This window comes from Nuphar pumila, chromosome 3 (genome assembly GCF_984573655.1).
Source record: "Nuphar pumila chromosome 3, dmNupPumi1.hap1.1, whole genome shotgun sequence".
Taxonomy (NCBI): domain Eukaryota; kingdom Viridiplantae; phylum Streptophyta; class Magnoliopsida; order Nymphaeales; family Nymphaeaceae; genus Nuphar; species Nuphar pumila.
Window position 1 is genome coordinate 44,069,569 of NC_143251.1, and position 20,257 is coordinate 44,089,825.

General features: G+C 39.2%; 1 protein-coding gene across 2 annotated transcripts; it reads left to right on the plus strand.

Annotated features, from left to right (window-relative positions):
• Window positions 1-1,859: 1,859 nt before the first annotated feature.
• Window positions 1,860-14,612, plus strand: LOC149842752 (autophagy-related protein 13a-like). 2 transcript variants are annotated; one of them, XM_089999402.1, is made up of 5 exons: window positions 1,860-2,182; window positions 2,279-2,440; window positions 2,569-4,562; window positions 4,647-4,828; window positions 14,103-14,612. In XM_089999402.1, the coding sequence occupies exons 3-5, from the start codon at window positions 2,865-2,867 to the stop codon at window positions 14,416-14,418; spliced, it is 2,196 nt and encodes a 731-aa protein (XP_089855528.1). In that variant the 5' UTR covers window positions 1,860-2,182; window positions 2,279-2,440; window positions 2,569-2,864; the 3' UTR covers window positions 14,419-14,612. The 2 variants fall into 2 exon arrangements, with proteins under 2 accessions (XP_089855528.1, XP_089855529.1); XM_089999403.1 differs by having other exon boundaries at window positions 1,865-2,182; window positions 2,346-2,440.
• The last annotated feature ends 5,645 nt before the right edge of the window (window positions 14,613-20,257 follow it).

Here is a 20,257-nt window from a genome sequence, read left to right on the forward strand (position 1 = left end):
CTTGAAGTTTTAAGTTTTTGACTTATAGTTTCAATTTAATCCTCTCCTTTCATTTGTAATAAGAGTAATTAAATTATGAATACTGCAAGAGTAGATCTCTCTCTCTCTCTCTCACACACACACGCACACACACACACATATATATATATGTGTGTGTGTGCATGCGCGCGCGTGCGCATTACCATTTCACTGCCTCTTTTCATGTTGAAACTGCTCGTTGTGTGCAGTGTGATCCTGGTGGACACGTACCATAAATACAAAATGGCTTGTGTCTTGGTTTATGTAAGGTCAATAACTTAAGTATCTTTGTGAACACTAAACTTTTTTACATGTTGAATACATTGGGTTTACAACCCTATGCACTTGGGTCAAATTTTGTTTGGACTTTTAAGTCTATTCACCTGGGGCAAAATGATAACTTCATGCAAGGGTTAGTGTTAACTCAAAGACAAACCAAGATTGGAGAAATTTGATTAACCCAAATAAAAACTTTATTTAATTTTTTTTTAACTCTCAAACTTTTGGTGTGCACATAAATTAGACCGAAAAGTTTGAGGGGTATTTGAAAATTTTGTTATAGGACACGCTGTGAAAATAAATTGTATTATCCGCGTGGCACCTAAATGGATACGTTCATTGAAGCAGTATCTATGTCACATGGACATGCCATTTTGGTGGCGTGTCCGTGTTGACACTAGCTAACGCGTACACACAGACACTGACATGTATGGTACATTTTTTAATATTTTTTAATATTATTTAATGTTTTTCTATGTTATTTCAATAAAATGCATTTTTAATATTAAAACATCGAAAAAAGAGTTTTGATTTGATTAAAAGATTTAAAAAGTTCCGAGCCCTCATATACTATATCTCAAAGGTTTTCGTACCTTTGAGTCGAATCAGCATCATGCGTCCTCTTGCCCACGTGTCTTTGTGACATAGAGCCAAACCATTAGTGGGACCAGAAACCGATCTACATTAATGAAACCCGACCCACAAAGATTTCCATTTAAAAAAAAAACTAAATTAAAGAAGGATAATTAAATTAATTCCACAAAAACCCACAACCCCCAATCCAGGGTAGGGGTAGGCATCCGGCCGGGCAGCTCGTGGGCCGGCTTTTAGCATAACCCGCGGGTCAGACTTTTGGCGTAGCCCCTGGACTGGCTCAGCCCATGTATATATATCTTACATACATTATATATAACACAATATACTTAATACATTAATGGACCCGTCCCACAAAGATTTCTATTTCCAAAAACACTAAACTAAAAAAGGATAATTAAATCAATTCCACAAAAACCCACAACCCACAACCCACAACCCACAATCCACAATCCAGGTAGGCATCCGGCAGGGCAGCTCGTGGGCCGGCTTTTGGCACAACCCGTGGTCGGACTATTGGCGTAGCCTCTGGACTGGCTCAGAGCGTGTATATATATCTTATATATATATTATATAACATTATATATAATATACCTAATGTAATATATTATATAAATATTATATATTATATCATATATAATATAATATATATTATATAATAGGCCAGACCCGGATAGATTAGGCACACTAGCGGCTTTTTTCCAATGGGCCAGCCGAAACCGGGCCTTTGGCCCGGCCCATCGTTGACGGGCCGGGCAGGCCGATGCCCACCCTTAATCCCGGGGTCGTAGCCCCTCGATCGTGCTACCAACCAAGGAACACGTGTCAACAAAGCGTGCACTCTCCTCCCAGAAAGCGTGTGGGTAGCGAATGGCGTGACTCGCACGGGCGAACGTGACGTCAGTCCCAACACGGAGCCCACCTCTCGTCCCTGAGGGTATAAATGCATAGGTGGAGACGTTCAAGCCAAACTGAGGAAACGTTTAAGAAGGGAGAGTGGCCAATGAGCTCGGATTATCTGCTAATCTCGGGTTTCGGTTTGGGTTAAATTATTGGGGCGTTAATCCGGTGAGATGAGAGACGTGGGGGACTCGGATTCCGTTCGCCGGACGTCCCTTCTCGGCGCGAAGCAGGGGGCGATGGCGGGCCGGAAGCCGCCAGCTCCGGCGGCAGTGTCGCCGTTTTCCGACCACGATCTCCGGGTTTTCTGATCAATCCGATTGCCCGATCCTCTTTTTCGCCGGTTTTTTCCCTGCTATTTCGTATTTCTTCGGCATTCTTTTTCCTCAAGGTATGATAACAGCGGTTTTCTCGATTCCTTCGGAATTTGACTTCCTTTTCTTTGCTTTGGTAATCCGATTGTTTTTTTTTGTATTTGGATTCTTAGGTTTGATCGGAAAATTTGAACTTCAGTTTTTTTTCTTTTTTCCTGCGAATTTGTGGCTTATCTGGAGGCTTTGCTCTGTTTCCTCTGGGGATTTGGTTTATGCTGATTAAGGATTGCCTTGACTTATTTTCAATTGTTCAGATTCTGTGGTTCTCGATCACAGTGAGTGCTTGATCTTTTGCTTTTCTGTTTTTTTTTTTGTGTTTTGATTTTTTTTTTGAATCTCTAACAAGTGGTTTTCGGCTTTTGAATTCTTTGTTTTCTGCTGAATCTGTACACAATCAAAACAGCAATTGGCAATAATCTGGAATTATTTAGTCAGAGATACTGATACGAGATTCAATGAATGTAGAGATGGTAATCCTGTTGGGATTTGTATTGGTAGAATTCTAGTGGATTTTTTAGAGCTTGTCAACTTGACATAGAACATTTTGATTGATTTGAAGTCAAATTGGGGGATTTTGGATTTACATGCCCTGATTCGGGGTTCACCTATTTCACAGTTGAGACATCAAATATTCCCATTCATCATAAGGCTTGTACGATTCATGAGTTTTAGTTAATCATAATTGTGGCTTTGCATGACATGGCAAACTCTGAGGCTGCAAAAGCAGAGCAGATCATTTCGGAGTTTTACTCGAAGAGCCTGCAGATAATATTGGAGTCAAGGATCCCCTGTTTGCATTCTCAGAATCAGAGCATCGGCCATAATGGGTCGAGCTCATCCAGCATTTCTCGTGCTAAGCGGAGGGATAAATGGTTCAGTTTGGCAATTGGAGATTGTCCGACGGCTGTCGAGTGCATGAATGTTTCGTATAAGAACGTTGGAGGTCCCCTGGTACTTGATGTGATTCTTGTTGAGGGAGCTGGCTCAGAAGGGGAAGGCTCTGTTTTGGGTGTTGGGCAGTTGTTTAAGCAGAATTCAATGGGTTCTTCATCTCAAAGAGGGGTTACTGGAGGTGACTATATATTGAGAACAAGCAAACAAACAGTTATAGAAAGATGGTTTCTTCAGTGTGAATCTCTTAAAGGAAGTAGTAAGGATTTTCCATCAAGTAAACCATGGGCAGGTGGTGGGAATGCCAAGTATGATGATAGCAGTGGAAAGGTTCAGAATAATACTGGAGGGGTTGAAGTTGGTTCACCACAAACGTTTACACATTCTGTTGATGGACATCCTGTCATTAAGAGGATGTACAAGAGATTGACGATAAATGTGCGCTCACTTTATGCAACTTTAAGGCTCTTGCCTGCCTATCGACTTTTTCGAATGCTTAACTCCGCAAACCATACCAACAACTTCATTGTTAGCTATAAAATTTCATCCTTCTGTGAACCTTTCTCCCGCACAGAGGATGAGTTGATGCAGCAGTTCAGTTTCACCCCTGTAGAGACCCCATTTGGATCACTTTGTCTGTCTGTATCATATCGTGCAACTCTGTCAGATCTGAACCTTGAGACCTCCACAATGTTAGCGCCACAGATAATTGTAGACTATGTTGGTAGCCCTGCTGCTGATCCTTTGAAGATATTCCCATCTGGATCACCTGCTCGATCTGTAGATAGAGGTGTTCGTGCCACTTCTTTTCCACTACAACAGTTTGGGCCACCTTCTTCTATCCCATTTGAGAGGCCTCATAGTTGGACAAGTGGTCTTAATAGAGTTACTTCTTATGTCCAGGCCAGCTCACCTCCATCACGTCCCTTTGGTACACCGCCCTCACCATCTCCTACCTTTCCAGATGCTAATGCTTCACCTTCGAATCTCAACATGCATCGAAACAAATCTCGTAACCATTTTCTTATAGATAATTCCCCTTCTATAAGCTCACAAACAAATGTTCCACGATCTTCATCATTGAGTTCTAGGTTCTCAGTTCATAAGAAGGGTATAAACTTGGATGAGTACTGGCCCTCACCTCCATTTTCACCATCTTCTTCACCATCTCCACCAACCAATTCATCTGGTCGTAATCTGTTGTTATTTCGTCCACATTTAGAAAGTTCTCCTGTCAGCATTCCTCAGCTAATTACTAGTCGGAATTCAGGATATCCAACTTCAGGTTCCTTTGATTCTAACAGGCTTTCTCTACCACCTCTATCCCCTAGATTCTCAAAGCCTGACAGCTTTGCTCAGGATGATAGTTGTAGAGCTCCCGTTAGCAATATTTCAGGATATCAGGAATACTCATCCGAAAATAGAAGCTTCAGGAAGCTAGACGCTGTTAAACCAGGAGAATGTTACCAAGGCATTTCAAACTTGCAGATATACTCTAGTCACAAGGTAATGCTACTCTGAATCTTATTGTGAAATAAGGCTTTGTTCATAAACCATTTCCTTGAACTTGTGCTTGATTGTCTCCCTCAGGTGTTCAAAGATGGCAGAGATGATTCTGGCAGATTCTCAGGATTGGTGTCTTCTAGCAGCTCACCACGTGTTGGATTTTCAAGGAGCTCAAGCAGGGTCTCTTTCCAAGATGATTTAGATGATTGCGACTTTTCATATCCCTTTGCTGTAGATGATGTTGATACAACAGATTCTCAATCAAGGTAGTCCTCGTTCCTAGCTTTGCCACTGCTGTGCTTATTTTTGCTCAGTGTTGAATTTTGACATGATTTTTTAGTGTTGTTATTTTTGTTTATTTGCATTGGCCCCATCGACACATGCTCTTCTATAAGTTGTGGGACCTGAGTCTGATGGACCAGGCCTAGCATCCTGAATAATCTCTCTCTGGTGCTTCTCCATTCATGTCTCGCTTTGTGATCTGTGATTCACCCACATACACGAATTTGGAAAATCACAGATGTGGTGGCGCATGTAATTGCATGTTCTGTGTATGTTATGTTATGAGACTTAATATGTGAGTGGGAGATTCAGTGGATACATGAGATTCAAATGCACAAAAGCATGCATGTGTATGTGTTTTTGTATGTACATCATAATGTTTGTGTGCGTGTGAAGGAGAAATTGGTATCAATGAGTAAAATCTCACTGCTTGTGCAGTTTGAGTAAATCTGACTGCACCTGGTGGGATTATCATGGTTGGTTTACTTTGAAACAATACATTTAAGCATTAAATATAATGTAAAGTAGGTTAATATGGATATTCAAATTGGACCAAATGTATTTATAAACAAAAACTTTTCACATTCAACATATTACACATAAAACATGGCTTGTGCTAAATGGACCATGCTAAACCAAGGTTACCAGACTAGGAAGCCGAAGCAGAAAACAAAATGAGAAGTGGAAGTGAGAAGCGAGATATTTTAAAATTTATAAGAAGTGGGAAGCGAGGAATCAATTTAAAAAGCGGAATAGAAATAAAAGCGGAAGTGATGTGAGATCAAATGGGAAGTAAAATACAAAACAAAGGAGAAAGAAATAAAAACTAAAATAAAAATGATTATTCTTAAATTTTGTGATTTTGTAGTGTAAGAATTAAATTCTTCTCAAAATCTAAAAATGATGGTTGCCAATTTAAAGAAATTACATGAGAAGTGAGGGGGAAGCGTGAAAGGAAGCATATGGAAAACATAGAAAGAAGCGTGAGAGAAGCGTTTAGGAATCATGTAGGAAAGCAAGGAAGAAATGCTTCAGAAGCATAGATGAAGCATGAGAGAATCAAGATTCCTATCAAGTTTCAGAATCAAGGAGTTTCACGCTTCCCAAGCGAGTTTCGGGGAAGCGCGCTTCCCAGCCATCTATGAAGCTTCTGGTAACTCTGTGCTAAACCCATCCTTATGGCTTGATCTGCTTGACAAACACGTGAACATGTGAGATACCATTAATTGATATGTTTTGCAAATGTTTCCCAGAGACTTGTCCTCTGTGTGCATGTGTGTGTGCATGTAGATCCATAACCCAAACGGTAAACTGGTTTCTCCAGTTCTCTAGGTAACAATACATGACCCTAGAATATCAGATATGCTATATAAACCTGGTTGGTGGATTAACTCTATGTACCTGTGACCTTTGGTGACATAGCTTATGGTGACTGCAAGAAACTTCTGTTTTTTATTGGCTTCTTGTTTATCTTATGTAAGCCCCTTTGAGGAGATAACATCTTGTATAGCTCAGAGATATTACTCTGGTTCTTTCTGTTTTCATTTCTCTTATTGGTCTTAGATCATGGAAATCATGAGAAATCATATTTAATTGATATCCTGCTATTCTCGTTGATATTTCTGTTCATTTTTCATCATCCTCTTGTTCCCTGATGACTTCCTGGTATTGTTGTGTCATTGCCTGAATATTGTGAAAAGTTCTTCCTCACGACTTCTGTCACACAGATATGGCTGAAAGGGCAAGGCAAAAAATACTTTTGTGTAATTGTCCAATAGAATAGTATGCAAGGGGACACGACCCAGGGAACACATTGGAGTATCATTGTGACATAGATGACTGATTCATATTTATTTCCTTTTTTCTTTCTTAAGCTGCTTCTTTTGTTTTACATTTATTTTGGTATTTTTTTGCTTGATCATGCTTTTCCAGATGTTAGTTATACACCAAGCACTATGGACCTAAGGCTTGGTTTGGCTCTGTTGGTGCTTTGACAAATGTTGGTCATGCACCAAGCACTGTGGAGCTAAGCTTTGGTAGTTGCCTTGGTGACTTTAGTTGTGGATAGTAGTAGGCTAGTCTGTTCTCTTTATTTTTGTTTTCCCCTTGGCTTTATTATTTCACTATGCAGATTCCTTTTTTCTAAGGTCTCCAATTTCTGCATGGGTTGGCGTCTATAGATCTAAAAGTATGTTATATTATAGTAGTACAGTGGAACCGTGCAATATCTTTTCTGGTACCATTTATATGAACATTTTCTAAACTTATTCTAGGCGAGCGCATTAGTAGTTTTGAACCTGTAGCTTCTAAGATAGCAGATTCATTAGTGGAAGAACATAGGGTGCAAGGTAGTTTTCAATTAGTAGTTTTGGATTTTATTTAATCCCAGTTTGTTGTCTTTTATTTTGTTCATTTTCTTGTGTTGATGGCATGTTATGAAAACTTTCCAGTTGATGTTTTTCTTGCTAATACAAGGCTATGATTGGATACATTTAATATTACGATAATATATTTTAATATTGTCGTATCACAATATTTGACTATTCACCCATTTTTTTTGCATATTTAGATACCTAAGATCATGGGTTGAAATGTACTATTTATGAAAATACTTTGTAATGAAAGGTAAACTTAAAATATGTAGAAAATCGCAAAAATAGGAAACTGCTTGTTCTTTTTTACCCTCATCATTTCTTTAGAATAGGAAACTAGTTGGCCCCTTTTCTTCTTAAAAATGGAAGCTATCTCCTACCCCACATAAATGAGCTTAAAATGGTGTTTGTGCTCGGGCCCGTTTATCGAATTGAGCTTATGCTTAAGCACGGGCTTGGCTCATTTTATAGAGGGGGCTTGAACTGAGCGTGATTTCTAGCTACTTCGCACATTGTACACCCCTAATTGAAATAGTGCTTCCATTTCCAAGGCATCAGAGGTGTTCACTTACCAATTTAAAGTTGTTGAAGTGAAACTCATTTCATCAAAGAAAATTACTTAAGGCCACAGTCACCAGTACTGTTCTCAGCAGTTTCTTGTTTTCTTTAAAGCGTTTTCACTTGAGAAAATCTCTGAAGTTTTAATAAAATTTTAAAAAAATAAAGAAAAGTAGAACAAATAAGAGATAATAGGCTTTAGTAGTTCGTTTTTTAAGAAAATATAAAGAAATAGTTAGGAAGTTTTTAAAATATAAAAGAGACGAAGAATAGAAAAAATGTTTACTCAATTGAAGATATCACAATTTATTATGATTTATTGGCCGTTTAAGAAAAACTGTTAAATTCGTGATATTCTCAAAACATCTGTATTCTCAGTTAGGCCTTTGAGAATGGACAATGATCATTAACAAATACAGCCTTATGGTACAAACTAACAGATAGTTCAGGTTTGGATCTAGTAAGTGTAATTCATTTACATCATCAAGAAAGCTGTGCAAGAGGTTTAAGAAGTGCACCATTCACATATTGGGTTTCTTTTGTCTTTATGTTTTTTGAAAGAAAAACATGACCTGTATCTTAGGAATGACTGTAATGCTAATGCTATGGAGACTTGATGGAAGGAGCCGAAGCTGCATAGTACTTGAAATTGCCATTGAACAAAGTAACAGTAGACTTTGACATGCTTGTTGCCTTGTTATAGGGCTTATTAATCATAGAACAAAACCAAGACAAGAGTGTCGGTACTTATATGAGACTTCAGCGAAGGAGGAAAACATGAAGAGGGAATGAGCACAATGGTGGCAGTTGAAGTGATATATATGGTGCAATTGACCAATGAAATAGTTTGATACTGTTACACCTTGAACTCTGATCATGAAAGGCAGAGCCAATTGTGCAACATAAAAATGTTACTTCGTGATCTTTGTAAAGGAAATCTATGGCCAACCTAAGCCCATGAGACACCCTTGTAGAGACCCTAGAAATGGTGAGGCATTCAGAAGTTTCAGGGACTGGGAACATTAAACCCTATCGGTCATAAGAGTAAAGTATGCAGTGGATGGAACAGTTGTTTACACATGAGGGTTTATGTAACAGGTTCACCTGAAACTTTGACTTTTGACATGAGCATCTGGTGAGACAGCAAAACCAGTATTTTGGTTGGTAGTTTGATATATTGATTACAATGAATGAGTTGAGCCTGTGATCCTGCAGTCAGGGATGATGTTGTACTTTGATAATTTGTTAGAGTGCATAAAAAAGGGTAATCATGGGTTTGGAGCAACAACGTCAATCCCAAGTGTCAGGATGGCATCACAGCTAAATGCTGGGATCATAAAGCAACTGAATATTGGGCATAAGTGATGAAATGATCTAGTAAAGTAAATCTGCAATTCTCTTGCAGTTACTGGCAAATGGAGTGGCCTTGCTCTTCCTTGGATTGCTTTCTCAACATGGCCATGGATGTGTAGGTGTGGCAAAAAGTTTGTTCTCAACTAGAAGCTCCGGCTCAAGTTGTTCATTTGGTAATGAGCCAAGTTCATGGTTAACTAAAAGGCTTGTTTAGTAATACAACTGCGCTTAAGCTCTAGGAGCCTGATAAGCTTGTTTATCTCATATACGGTTGTGAATAAAAAGTTAGAACCTATGTTACCGTGACATGGCAATTTCGCTGCCGTACCCATGTCAACATGGGTACGGGTACCTGACGCAGTGCGTGTATGCCACCCGAACCTCAAGAAAACAAAAAAACAAAAAACAGGTGCAGGGAAGAAGAAGAAGAAGAAGAAGAAGAAGAAGAAGAAGAAGAAAGAGGAGGAGGGGAGGGAATAAGATGAAAGAGAAAGAGGATGAGGAAGGGTTAGACCAAAGTTGCTACTCAGGGAAGTGGGAACGGGAAGTGATTCGGAAAGCGGAATCGAGGCACTTTCTTAGTTGCTAGTCGGAGAAGCGAGCAGTGACCTAGGAAGCGAGGGGAAAGCAAAAAAAGGAAAAAAAGAAGAAAAAACAAAAAAAAAGAAAGAAAAAAGAAGGGGAAACAAGGGGGAAGCGAGCTTCCCATTAATGGGGGGCACTTCCCCTAAATGGGAAGCGTGCTTCGCAATTTTTTTTGTCGCTTTCCAGCACATTTCGGAAGCGTCACGTTTCACGCTTCCGAAATGCACTTCGGGAAAGCCGGCTTCCCAAGGTCCTATGGTGCTTCCGGTAACCCTGGGTTGGACCAATGTTGTCAGTATTGGTATCAACCTTGAATCGTTTGCCCAACGACTATGTCACATGGGTGCGGGTGCGGGTGCGGGGATTCAGCACTTCCAAAAAACCCGGGTGCGGGGGTGCGACATGGGCAAAAATGTAAATAAATAATATATATATATATATATATATATATATATATATATATATATATATATATAAAAGGGGGTCGGGGGTTCCCCCGGCGCGGGTCGGGAGTCCAATTTTTTTTGTTGGTGTGTGTTTGTTTGAAGACTCGTTACCCACGTTCTGCTTGGTGTGTACTTTGAGGTAACGAGACAAAATTGATGAAACGAAAGGATTGGCAATCCCAGCCTGCTGCGTTTTGCTGATTGTCATGATTCAATCATGTCTGAAACTCCCTGGTCTTCACGAAAAAAAATATAAGCACAAGGTTTGATGTGGTTTGTTGGAGAGAGAGTCTTCATGAGGCCTACGATTCCACTGCCACGCCATAGGATTTTTCAAATTTCATTTTATATACAGCTGCACATAGATGACAGCTAAAAGAAATTTATTGGATTTGACATGTGAAAAAGAGAGGTCTACACAAGGCTACAGCTGGAGCACCAAGATACTAATAGTTTTTATTCTACACAAGGCTACATCTCGTCAGGAGAACAATGAATACTAATAGCCAGCAAGGCTACCACCATCATTATCATTTATTATGGAGAGAGAAAATCCTTTACGAAAAAGAAGGATCTAGATGGTTTTAAAAGTGCCCCTTTATAAAACAAGAGCAGCAATTGTCAGCAGATTTTTTTTTTTTAAAAATTCCGTAGCCCATTTCACAAGGCAATTTTTTTTAAAAAAAAAAAAATTTAAAAAAAGGACCGAAATGATCTTGTGTGCGGTCAACGCACCCAGGTTCGGGTTGACCGCACCCGGTGCCGCACCCGCATCCGCGTCGCGTCGATGTGGGTGCGGCACCCTGCTAGCCGAATCCCTGTGATATAGCCCAACGATTTAGCTGTGTCGGCCGATATCGATACTCAAGTGAATCATTTTGTATCAGCCAAATAATAATAATAAAACATTACGTGTCGATCAGAACGTGACACTTGTTAAAACCATTAAAAAAATATTTAAAAAATAAATTTTAGTATTTTTTATATTTATTAAAAAATAGCCGATTTAGGGGTGATGTGTATCGATTTTACGATACGTATCAGCCGATACAGGCCGATACTGACAACATTGGGTTGGACTTGAGTTACCGGAAGCACCTAGGTAAAAGGGGAAGCACGCTTCAGAAGCGCGAAACGTCGTGCTTCCGAAGAGTGAGGGGAAGCGTCCCCCTTTTTTGGGAAGCGCGCTTCCCTTTTATGGGAAGCGCACTTCCCTTTTATGGGAAACACGTTTCCCATTTATGGAAAGCACACTTCCCCCACACTTCCCTCGCGCTTCCCCCACGCTTCTCCCTTTTTTCTATTTTTTTCGCTTCCCCCCTCGCTTCTGGTTCGCTTCCTAGGTTGCTTCCGGTTCGCTTCCTAGGTCGCTTCCGAGACGGTTCGGAATTTTCTTCTAAGTAGTCCCATGCTTCCCGCTCCCGCTTCCCGTATCACTTCCTGCTCCCGCTTCCTCGACTGGTAACTCTGGGTTGGACCTTCTCCTCTTCTTCTTCTCCTTCCAATCTGCCAGAGAGAGAGAGAGAGAGAGAGGGTTTCGTGCCCCCACCTTTTTATTAAAAAATGTGGGTCTGAATCAAGTGTAGACCCTAATGTAGATCCACACTTGATCTAGACCCAAACTAAGAGCAAGAAAAAAAGGAGGGTTTCGTGCCCCACCTTTTTATTAAAAAAGGTGGGACTAGATCAAGTGTGGATCCTAATATAGATCCACACTTGATCTAGACCCAAACTCAATCTCTCTCTCTCTCTCTCTCTCTCTGTTTATATATATAGTCGTGTCCCCATACCCTCATTTTTTGAAATTGCCATGTCGTACCCTATGTACCCATACTCGTATACACACCCGTACCTGTACCCCGGTGACATAGGTTAGAACATGCTTATGTTATTCATTTTGCGACATAACACATGGTGATTGCTGAGGGCAGTTGCCTCACAAATAAGAAGTGACAGGTACAAAATAACAAATCCATCCATCACCTATACAATAAAGTGAAAAAATATTTTGTTATCAAATAGCTCTGCATGAGCTTGAACCTGTCATATCTTTATTGAGCTAGCTTGAACAGCCCATGCTCAATCTTGGCTCATTTGCAGCCTTAGTTCTAACAAGGTCACGAGTTGTATCCTCTTAATGCATATCTTTTTGGTATTCAGATTCTAAGGGCATGTTTGCTTGGCCCCTTGTGAGAATCATTCTCACTTTTGTGAGAGAATGGATCTCACAAACCCCATTTTGCTCACGTCATTGAAAACATGAGAAAATGTGGCACTGTAAGAGAATGAATCAAATATGATTTTTTATCAGTCATGATTCATGGGTGGAGCTCATGACTCTGATTCTCATGAATTCTCTTGTGACAGTCATGAGGGTCCTTTGAAGGGTCAAGCAAACATGCCCAAGATTTTTGACCATTTCCTTTTACCAGTCTTTCTCTGAAATTTGGTGGATCTTCTAGCTAAAGGACCTTTAGCAAGATTGCAACCTTACCAAAACTAAGACTCCATCAGACCTTACCAAGACTAAGAATCCATTGGAAGATTGTAACCTTACCAAGAGTAAGAATCCATTGGAAGACTGCAACCATACCAAGACTAAGAATTCGTTGCTATCGATAATAGGCAAACACACACTTTCATTTGATCTGTGCTATCAGGGCTATCACAAAACCTATGTTACTGCAACATGGCACTTAGGGTGCTGTACCCGTGTTGACACGGGTACTGGTACTTGGACACAACATTTGCTGTGTCCTATATTATATTATATTATATTATATTATATTATATTATATATTTTCAATATATAATATATATTTTAGATATATAATATATATTTCAGATATATAATATATATTTTTCAGTATATATTTAGCCGTGTCCCCGTACCCACATTTTTTTGGAATTGCCGTGTCGTACCCTCCGAACCCGCACCCGTACCCGTACCCGTACCCGTACCCGTACCCGTACCCAGGTGACAGCACAAAACTTTATCATTAGGCAGATTGAGAGAACCTTCCACCCTATGTCACATGGATACTCCATTTTGACTCCTATTCCGCATCCCCTTGTATATTAGTTACATTGAAAACTTCATAAAAATGGCCATATCCCCATATCCCATATCGTCAGCTGTATCCATGTGCCATAGCTTCCGCCTTGGCCATAATGCAAGCAAGGGAAAGGTAGAGAACAAGTGAATGTGCACGAGAGAGAGAGAGAGAGAGAGAGAGAGAGAGAGAGAGAGAGAGAGAGAGAGAGAGAGAGAGAGAGAGAGAGGTTTTTGTTACAGAACATTCTTGTTTCTTAGTTTAAGCTGAACATTGGGTTGTTATGGGTTTGTTAATGTTGAATGGCCTGTGACACGAGCATGAGATACATCCTTAATTTTTGGATTTTTTGGCATCCATGTTAGGACATGGTGTGATACAAGGACAAATGTTATGATATGGGTGTTTTATAAAGGAAGGGTATGACAGTGCGGCTAGGTTACGTATATTGCACACATAAACACTTGGCATATTTAAACACAATTACATGATACAGTTACTGCAAAGGAGAAGCTCTACTATAATATAGAAAGAAAATGTACAAATATTTATAGAAACATGAGACCTACATGCTATATAGTATGTCTATATGTGGCAGCACTCTAAAGTACTGTCCACCAGCAGGTCCAGCACCATGAGGTATCAGTGTTAACACTGGTATTCTGAGCATTTTAAAGTACCCATGTTGCATAGCATCCATATGATAGCAACTGCTAGTATGTCTTTCTAGTCCAATGTGCTGGCATAAACATTGCATGGGTGGTAAATTGCTGGTTATGATCGAAAGCAACTGGTTGCAAATGAAATAGTTGACAAGCTTGTCTGAGTGTTTGTTGGTGTTACATTCTTGTGCGTTGTTTACGCGGTTATGCCTTGTGATGTTTTCCACAGGGATGGTAAGGAAACTTCCGATCCAACACAGACATTTCTGCCAGCAAGAAAGTCTCAGGATGCTGCTGTTGGCATGCTGGTGCACATGCTGAAGACCGCACCTCCTCTTCGCCAAGACCGCAGCTACTATTCTCAGGCATCTAGATCTCAGTTTGATGGAGGAGCTTCTAGTGAAATTGGAGCATCTGGGTTTCTTGCGTCGCGAAAGGCTGCTGATGCATTGGAAGAACTTCGTAGCTACAAAGAAATGAAGGACCTTCTACTTTCTCAGAGTAAAGATCGATCAACAGAATCCACAAAACATTTACAAAAGTAGGCTTCATGAGTGCTCTTTGCTGGTGAATGAAGGTAGACCGGTCCAGATCTTGGCTTTAGTGATGATTAAGATTCAGCCGGACAGAATACATTTCATCTTCCAACCAAGCACATAAACTTTGTAAATCTTCTTTTGCTTCTGTGTCTGCTTTGTGACTCGACTACATATTTGAAATGCCAAGAGAATTCTGTTCATCTATTTTAGCGAATTTGATGTCCATGCTTGCCTCAGAGAGAGAGAGAGAGAGAGAGAGAGAGAGAGAGATTGGGTCTTCACAATTTACAGTCCTCTAAATGATTTCCTTTTTGCTGTTCATCCATTTTAGTGAATTTGATGTCCATGCTGGAGACGTTCTTAACCTTTTTGCCTTTTCTTGCATATAGTGGGTGCTAGGGCTGGTAAATGAGCTGAACAAACTGAACACTAAGGTGTTGGTGCTCGTCTTGTTTACGATGAAAAAGTATTCAGGTTACAAGCTGACCTCAAGCTAGACAAGCCAAACACAAGCTGGTTTATATGAAATGGGCACGCATTTTAAAGCGTTAAACCAGCAAGATTTTACAACCTCCATTTTGAGAGCCATCTACTATATCCAACGGTACCAGATTACTTATTGTGATATATACTACACTTAAAACCTATTTATGTTTATTTATGTGAGCTCACTCAGGCTAAGTTGTCTCAACACCCTATGTTCGTGCTCAGCTCGTTTAAGCTAAATGAGCTGCTTGTGATTCAGCATGCCAGCTACACAAACTAAACATGAACGAGTTCATGACATGCTGAACCTAGCCTAGCCACAAGCTGCTTGTTTCGTTTCCCAGCCCTAATGGGTACTCTTCGGACTTGAATTTCCATGCTGACAGCTCTAACACTGATATAAAGGGAAGACTGTGATATACAATTAGGGGTGGGCATCGGGCCAGCCCGGTTTTTAACGGGTTTGGGTTGGAAGAGAAGCCCAAAGCCCAGTCCATTGGCCCAACGGGCCAATATGAAGTGGGCTGGGTCCAGCCCGGCCTGACCCAATTATAAAATACATAAATGCTTGTCTGAAATTATGGGTTAATGAGAGAATAGCAAGTTCCCATGCAACAAATTCCTAATTAGTGCAACAAATTAGGTAAGTAAACAGTAACAATTAACAAATAGCAAGTTCTCATGCAACTAATTAGGTAAATAATAATAGTTATTCAAGTTACTATGTAATAGTTAATTTTTAAAATTTTTATATTATTAAAAAAATTAATAAATAACTTAGGCCCATCGGGCCAGCCCGGTAGTCCGCACGCCAGCCCACGCATATAACGGGCCGGGTCCAAGCTTAAAATCATGGCCCAAACACGGCCTATATATATATATAAGTATCATAAATAACACAATATTTTAAATTTATTGTGATCTTTTCAAAGATAAATCAACAAAACAATAAAACCGCTACAAAATTGAGACGGATTCAAAATATTGTCCATGGTATATCTTGGTTTTATAGGGATTAAAATAGAGTTTTTTCTTGCCAAGAAATCCCTAATGTAACTGTGGATGGCTTTGGGGACTGTTCTAGCTTGCAAAAGTAAAGTTTTTAATCAGTTAAAATAAAATTTGGGAGCATTCGAGCCTCTTCCTGCCACTATTTTCTCAGATAGGCAAGTTGGGGTTAGGCTGACACCTACCAGTTCATTGATGAAAAGGAAAGCGTACAAAAAACAAACTACACTTAAGATATTTTACCTTCAGCGTATACATTAGTAGTTTAAACTTGGACCCTACGAGTAAAGCAAAAATGATATTATTCCCAGCTCTATATTGGATGGCTAACAACAAGGAAGGAAAAGTTCACTCTTTTTGGAACCCACATTCAGGGTGGGAAATCCAACTTTGGAGGAACCCGTATCCTATGGCATTTGATCAATGGATGGTGTTCATGTTCAAACTCTCCTCCCCTAGATCAAATAGCTCTGTTGATGCACCGTGATGGAATCACTCCTCTAATGGACAATTCACTGTCGCATCTTGTTATAGCATGCTTGGTCGCCCCTTGTCCAATGGATTCTAGAAACAGCACTTTGGGATCAAGCTTTCCCCATGTGTGGGTCAGTTTAATACTCCAAGACAAGTTGTTAACTGACCAAGTCCTTAAAGCGCTCAGCGTTAGCTTACCATCCAATGCTTTTTTTTAATGCATTCGGGATCATACCACGACATACTCATGTATCTTAACACCATACACACATATAAAGTTAAAGCGTACCTACCTCAAAAACATTGACTCTACCAAAAAAATCTTTCAAAATTGTATTCACTAATAACTTTTTTTATGTATGCATATCCACACTACCAGCTCCTTCTTCAAAGAGGGCGTGAGGAGGGAAGAAAGAAGAGGTAGAGAGAGAATAGGAGAGAGAGATTAAGGGGCGTGTGGGAGAGAGGAAGATTCTCTTTTTTTTTTTTTTATAACTTTCTCAAAGGTTCCTTATCCAAAAAAGAAACCCCCTCTAGAAGTCTCCAAATTAGGACTACTACAGTTTAAAGAATTTTGTAATTTTTTTAGCACATTACAATAAAGAAATGATTAAACAATTAACAAACTAGGCCTCTTAATGAAATAGAAGACTAATTTAATTAGCTTGACTAAACTAAGTAGGGGATTTAGGAAAGTAGGTGCCCCCTGGATTGGCATGGACTAGATAGAGTCCTTCCCATATTGAACTCCAAGATCTAAGAGGGCTCTAAATAAAGGGACGCCCCACTCTATAGATTTTATTTTCAAAATCCAAATTGAAATTCAAATCCATATTGAAATTAAATCTAAATTAAAATTCGAACTCTAAATAAAATTCAAATCCAAATTGAAACATAAATATCATCTTATTTATCATAAATTATGAAAAATTATCGGATGTTACACAATATTTTCATTTTATTAAGTATACAATCTTTATACAAAAAATCTTATAGAATATAATTTTTTTCAAGAAAAGGAAATAAATACTCTTCTCATGTGAGGGTCCTACAAAAGTCACTTTTTTTTCTTTTTTTTTCTTATATATCTCCTTCTCTTTAGGCAAAACAATTTTATGTGTCCTAGTTCATTACAAAAGGACATTTTTTTTTGTTATCATTTTCATTGAAAGTTTTTAAAAAATGTGGTGGCTTGTAAGGATGAGTGTTGGATCCTCACCTAGACATTGCCAACACGATGTCCTAGTTCTTAGAGGCATTTTTCTTAAGTCTATTTTCCTCTATAATTAACTCTTCCAATGCTTCAACAATATTAGGGACACACCCCTATGAATTAGAACATATTTAGTGACCCATGTGGACCAGACATGAAGAAAATAAACTAAAAGTGGGGGACAAGTTATTTCATGTAGACACATACACATACGAGACATAACACAAGTTTTGGGAAACTAGGGCATAGAGACACGATCATTTGTCTGTGGGTATGGATACACACATATTTAATCTAAAATAATAAAACATGAATAGCATATTAATTATAAATTTTTATCAGTGTTTCTATATCATTATGATTACAAATATTAAGTAATTGATCTAAGTTAAAAGTTGAAATGCAATGCAATGCAACTGATGACAATATTTAAAAAAAAAGCACACATAAGTAGATACAAAATAAGAATCATGATCATAAAAAGAAATAGAAAAAGTTAAGGACACAATATTGAATGTACAACACAAAATTGACTGTGTCTATGAAGTATCTTGGGGTGCTTGATGTTGTGTTCATTTCAGCCTGTTGTATCAACATGAGACACACATGCTAAGTGCCCATGTGACATAAGCAGCTAAGTTATTCAAATGCAAGACATTAGTAATGAAAAATCTCCCAAATAGAAAGCTGGGGCTAGGTAGAACCCTACCAGTTACTATACCATTTGAGGTCCAAACTTGCAACGTCCCAACAGAAGGTGATGTGCACTAATTGCTCCTGCCATACAAGCGGAGCCCCCATTGGTACCCACCCAATGCTTACTATGCCCTAACTATGAAGAATCATCTCTTCATTTATTCTCGGATTATACGTTTGTGAAGGACATTTTTCTATAAGTGGCTGCATGTGGCCTTTGTTAGAAATTAAACTTAATTTAAGGGTATTTTGGTCATTTGGCTTATAAGGGACATACATGTTATATTTAAAATTGTCATGGGTTTTTCTTTTGAAGATAGTTTTTTTTGAAGTAAAATTCTTATGATTCTTAATGTGTATAAAAAAGAGGGTGCAGAAGAGAGAAAAAGAGAAGAGAAGAAAGGGTAAATAGTGGGAGATGACCTTGTTATACCAACCTAGTGAAAACAGGATTTCAGAAAAGAGAATTCAAGCCTAGAGGCACGTTCTTAAGATCGCTATCTTTAGAACTTCAATCGCCCCACTCCGGAAATTCCGAAGATGCGAAAAAAGGTTTTGTTACGACTGAGTTCCCAGGATACAACTAGGCTTGAACCTCAAGAGAGTCACTGCTTCGCAAGAACAAATGACCTCTCCCACACATGAACTCTGCAAGCCAAACCTAGAAGAAAGAAAGGAGAAAACTGGAGAGTCAGAAATTCTGATATCCAAAAGACGAAAATAGAAGATATTTATAACCTTTTAGAGAGGCCAAAACGTTTTGCGATAAATGAGATTAAAGGCCATAAATCTGACAGTTTGAAAATATGATGAAAGGTACCTGAACGGTCACCCACCTTTGACTGTCAATCAAAGGCCTCCAAAACCGTCCAACAGTCACAAAGCGCCTTAAACTCAATATAAATGCTATTAAAACCTTTCAAACGGCCAGATGTCTCAAAACTGAAAAATCAAAATGGATATTTGCGCCTCATATGCACCTCGCACTGCTGCGAAGTGCAAAGTGCGCCATCAAAACGCCACATTGCGCCTCAAGCGCCCTTGCGCATGCACGCGCGCGCGCGCGTGTGAGCGAACGGCGCGTCCGTTGCTGCACGATGCGCAGCAACGTCCGCAATCCACCTAAATACTCAAGGCTTACCAAAGTAAAGAATAGATTACAAACTCTCTATTTAAACCTCTTGAAAAACTTTTCTCTCTTAGATATGGGACTAAACTTTTCAAAACACTTTTGGTAGTAACCATTAATAATTTAAAACTTTCCTAACAATCTCCCACTAGTTTTAAAATATATTTGGCTTGCATAGAAACCTATGCATTAGTGAGAGTGTCTGCATGACTTGAACCCCCACTATTTGAAAGAAAACCTAAATTAACCAAGGTGCTAAGTGGACTTACCTTGAACTTAGCTCCTTATATTGTTAACGGAGTTTTCAATCATACATCGGTTTCCAAAAGTTCGATTGTGTGGATTTCATGTTGGCACATTTAGAGCCTTGTGCTTTCCTGGATTCATGAGTGCTCTAGAGAATTGCCAATTCTCATAAGAAACGACTCACATTTCTACACTCATATAGGTGAGTTTGTCTAGGTGTACTGTAACACACACCTTAGCCTTAAGGCCTACAAACTCATTAAGAGCTATTAGCTCAACCCTCATATTAGTTACAACACATGAGCACACATCAGTAATGGGCTTACATAAATATGCTCAATATCTGTCATTCACCAATTCATTTCCCATTGAACCTATGCATGTGGGATCTCCAACGCTCTAGGTTGGGTATCCTTAGGTGATGACTTAATTGGCTTAATTCCCATTCCCCTCGATGTTTTATTGATGACATCTCTCGAAAGGCCTTTCGTAAATGGGTCTGCCAAATTTTGACATGACTTCACATATTTCAATGAAATAATATTGTCATCAATCATTTGTCTTATAAAACTGTGTCTTAGACTAATATGTCT